This window comes from Monopterus albus, unplaced genomic scaffold, assembly GCF_001952655.1.
Source record: "Monopterus albus unplaced genomic scaffold, M_albus_1.0 scaffold279.1, whole genome shotgun sequence".
NCBI lineage: Eukaryota > Metazoa > Chordata > Actinopteri > Synbranchiformes > Synbranchidae > Monopterus > Monopterus albus.
In genome coordinates this window covers 450,872-454,882 of record NW_018128159.1, presented here as the reverse complement: position 1 = coordinate 454,882, position 4,011 = coordinate 450,872, and the positions used below count along the sequence as shown (strand labels likewise).

The following is a 4,011-nucleotide window of genomic DNA, read 5'->3' as shown; positions in this document are numbered from 1 at the left end:
GCCCCCCCCCCCGCATGTTGTTGGACGGTGGGAGGAAGCCAGAGTGGCTGGAGAGAACCCACGCAGGCACAGGGAGAACTTGGAAACCCCACTTCTTGCTGTGAGGCGACAGTGCCAACCACTGTTCCCCGTTTGCATCTCAGACAATAATGTAACAATTCAAAAACTCAGAGCTACATTCGTTTATAAATAAATGCCAGTTACAGTGTCACTCTTTACTCTTACTACATTCAGTTTTCTTCTCTTAAATTTCTCTTTCTCTTTAGCGCCTTCCTGTTTTCTCTCACTGTCTCTCACCAGGCAACAAAACTGTTCATTTCTCTGTTAGTGTGTGGTGGATGGTTAACTTCTGAAATGCAATATCAGTTTGGGTTTTTTCTGGTTTATATTCAGTTTAAAGAGGAACAAACGTATAAAATTTTCACAATTTGAAACCTCCTACCTGGAAGGCAGTGGCATGAGTAGCTGCTTTCAGAGCTCTGGTGGCAGGTGCCTCCATTTAGGCACGGGGAAGGTGAGCAAGGGATGTATGAGCTTTCACAATGTCGACCGGTAAACCCCAAGGCACAGACACACCTGTAGCAATGATAAGTCAGTTTCACTTCAGTCAATTCAGTACTGACAGTGAAACAATTCTATAAATTATTGTTATTTTCTAGTTGTCAGTCAGTTTAAATTGCCAGGATTTTCCCAGTTGGGCTATTATAAAGTAGATTCTCACTTGTAGGAGCCAGGGGTGTTGATGCATTGTCCTTCATTCTGGCATATAAAGGGCGTGGCAGCACATTCATTTGTGTCATTAAGGCAGCGAGGACCTGTGTATCCAGGAGGACAAGAACACGTGTACCTCTCTATCTGTCCATTTCCAGACAGAGAGGTACACTTTCCACCGTTGCCACAGGGACTTGATAGACAGCTGTCTTCATGCTCACAACGTGGCCCTAAGAATGAAGAGGAAGGAGAGGACAAATAGTTTTGTTCAGAAAGCTTATCTTCACAATTAAATGCCACTTTTATGAGTTTTGAAGCTTAAACACAATCACCAAAGATAAAAAGCTATTGTTAGGCTATAAACAAACTACACCACGGTCCCAAAACTCCAAGATCACCACCGCTAAGCATCTAACTTGCATTAATATGCTTACCTCTCCTACAAAATTCTTTCATCTTAGCATGACCTGATCTAGATAGTGATCATGGCTGTGCAAGTTAGAATGGTTTGCAAGTGTGCGAGTATAAATACAACAAGGCTGTAAAGAGGAATTAGTGAGTCTGAGTGTTTGGCATGATGACATTTAACCTGCAGTCTCATTTAGCAACTTGTTACCAGCCAACTTTTTTAAAGACACATAAAAGCATTAAAAATTGTGAGTGGGGTATTTACTGACATATTTTATGTTACAGATTAAAATCTTTTGACCTTGTATTAACCACAGACCTTATTCCAGGCATCTAACCAAAAACCCAGTCAAAAAGCTCACTGGCTTTGGGGCGAGGGAACTGGAATTGCAAAAATGTGCTAAAGGGACTTGGTCCTATGGCACTCTATTTCCTTTCAGGATGTTTTAAGTGTTCTGGTAATAGGCAAAAGTCAAGACATTACTTCTCTCGCTGCAAATTACTGAGAGAAAAACAGTCTTACCTGTCCATCCTCTCTGACACTCGCACCTGTACTTGTCGAGGGACAACAGGATGCAGTCACCTTGGTTGGCACAGGGGTTGTTGGGGTAACATGCAGAGTTCTGGGGCGTTTGGCAGTGCTGTCCAGTGAAGCCAAGAGGACAGGTGCAGGTGGCGCTGTCTGGTACAGGTACACCAGCTGACATGGACACTGAGCAGTTCCCCCCATTCAGGCAGAAGCCAGGTTGACAAGGGTCTTTGTGGTGGCAGTACTCACCCAGGAAGCCTGTTGCACACCTGGACACACACAAACACAACTCAGTGATGGAACATGTAAAAGAATACACAATGATTTAAAGCTATTGACCCATCAATGCAGATAAAGATGTTAAAAGATGAGCTGAACAAATGAACAAACATGTATGTGCTTCATATAGAGTGAAACAAACAAAACAAAGGAGCGAGTCAGGTGCATGTGAGGCACCACATCAGACAAGTGCCAATGAGAGCTCTGATAGAATTACATTTGCTCAAGCGCCCTGTAATACACACACACACACACACACGCGCACACACACATCAAAGGCACAGAGAAGCCAACACAGGTAAACAGTGTCTAATACTCACTCTTGCCACCGCAGTCTAGTGATCTAATCAACAGTATGTGAGGAACCACATCCCTAAGTAGCATTAGCAAAATGTGTGGTTGTGTATAAATAAAACAAGTTGTTCATTTACTCCAAATATGACAAATGGTTAATGGGCTGCTCTGGTTTAGTGTCTTTACCCATTCAGACAGAGGAAGCTGGGGTTTCTGTGACTTGCTTAAGGACATTTTGTTAAGATGGGGCAGGAACCACTAACCCTACAGTTACTGAAGAACCCGCACTGAACCCTGTGTTGTTGTCACATAAAGCCAGCTAAGAAAAAAGGGGTAGTTGAGCTCAGTGGAAGGGCTAAACTGGGGTCAGTGATGACAAAGACGAAGTTCAAAAGCAGAAGGATGTGTGATGGAATCATATGGAAGTTGTTGACTGAAGCCTGGCAGAAACTAAAAACAAGTGGAAAAAAAAAAACAGCAAATGTTTGGGCAAAGTAACAGATACCATATTCCTCTTAACAGATAAGTGACGCCATAATCCATGCAAATGCTGCCACAGTAGAGATGGGGAAAATATCTTCATAACTGCAAGCTGTTCATATAAAAACTGTATGGTGTGCGACTTTAAGAGAAGTAACCTTTATCTATCATGTTGTGACCACATTCCCTGTATAAATCATGTGTGTCTAGTTTGTCTTCTTATTCATACATTTCTTTCGATTTCTTTTTTTTTTACTTGGGTAAATGAGTCAGCTGTGTGCTGAGCAGCAGGGAGGAAATGACAATATTACACAACATGTCTACTTGGATCACATCAGAGACAATGTTCCCTTCGTTGCTTTCTATTCCTGTTTTATCTCAGTCCCTCCCACTTTCACTCAGCACTTCTCCATGTGCGACAAAATTTGGTCAAAGGTGTTATTTAGTTACTGAGCAAGAATGTTATTAGGCAGGTAATTTCCTGTGGATTCTATTTTGGTCAGCACTCTGTTGCTTGTGTGGGTGTGTGTATGGCACATGGCAGACATGCTGTCTGGGGACTGCCGGTGACAGAGCAGCCAGTCACCTCTTACACAAGCCTCTAAACCTGCCTCCCTAGAGGGGCTCAGGTAACATAATAGGAAAGCAGAGATACAGCACACAGTAACACACACACACACACACACACACACACACACACACATATTCATAAAACTTCCAAAAGAAATATTAACGCTTATGTGACAAATAAGCAAACCTTCGCATGTATAACATAAAGGGAAGAGAGTACTCAGTAATCAGACCCTGTGTTTGGGAGTCATATGAAATAAAGTATTTAAATTTGAGTCTCATGTTTACTTGCTTGGATTTATTACTGCCCACTCCACCCCAAAGCAGCTTGAAGATATTAGGCTGTAAGCGCATGGGAAAGTAGGAGAGTGATGAATCATGCCAGGCAGAAAAGTCACAGATCAATCACATCTGTGATTGGTAAGATCTGGTAAGATATATGAGTCACCCAATGTTAGATAAAAAATGACTAACAGCAAATTCCCACTATTGGTTCACAAATATATAGTATATCAAATACACTGACATGAGCACAAATGCACAAGAAACATCTAACAAAAAAAAAACAAAACAAACCACATGTATGTCCATGATTTTTATAGTAACACTTTGTTTAAACGAGGTATGACAAGGCCCTGCGATGGACCAGCAACCTGTCCAGGGTGTACCCCGCCTTTTGCCCGATGCCCCTCTGCAACCCCGTTCTGGACTAAGCGGTATAGAAAATGAGGTGAGAGAGA

The 4,011-nt window shown here is 42.3% G+C and overlaps 1 protein-coding gene across 1 annotated transcript in view; it reads right to left on the bottom strand.

Moving 5' to 3' along the window:
- The window catches only part of notch2 (notch receptor 2), a 53,995-nt gene that overhangs the window by 29,069 nt on the left and 20,915 nt on the right, over nucleotides 1–4,011 (bottom strand). The window contains 3 exon segments of the mRNA XM_020622362.1: nucleotides 443–576; nucleotides 722–941; nucleotides 1,643–1,917. Of these exon segments, the coding sequence (XP_020478018.1) occupies nucleotides 443–576; nucleotides 722–941; nucleotides 1,643–1,917 (629 nt within the window).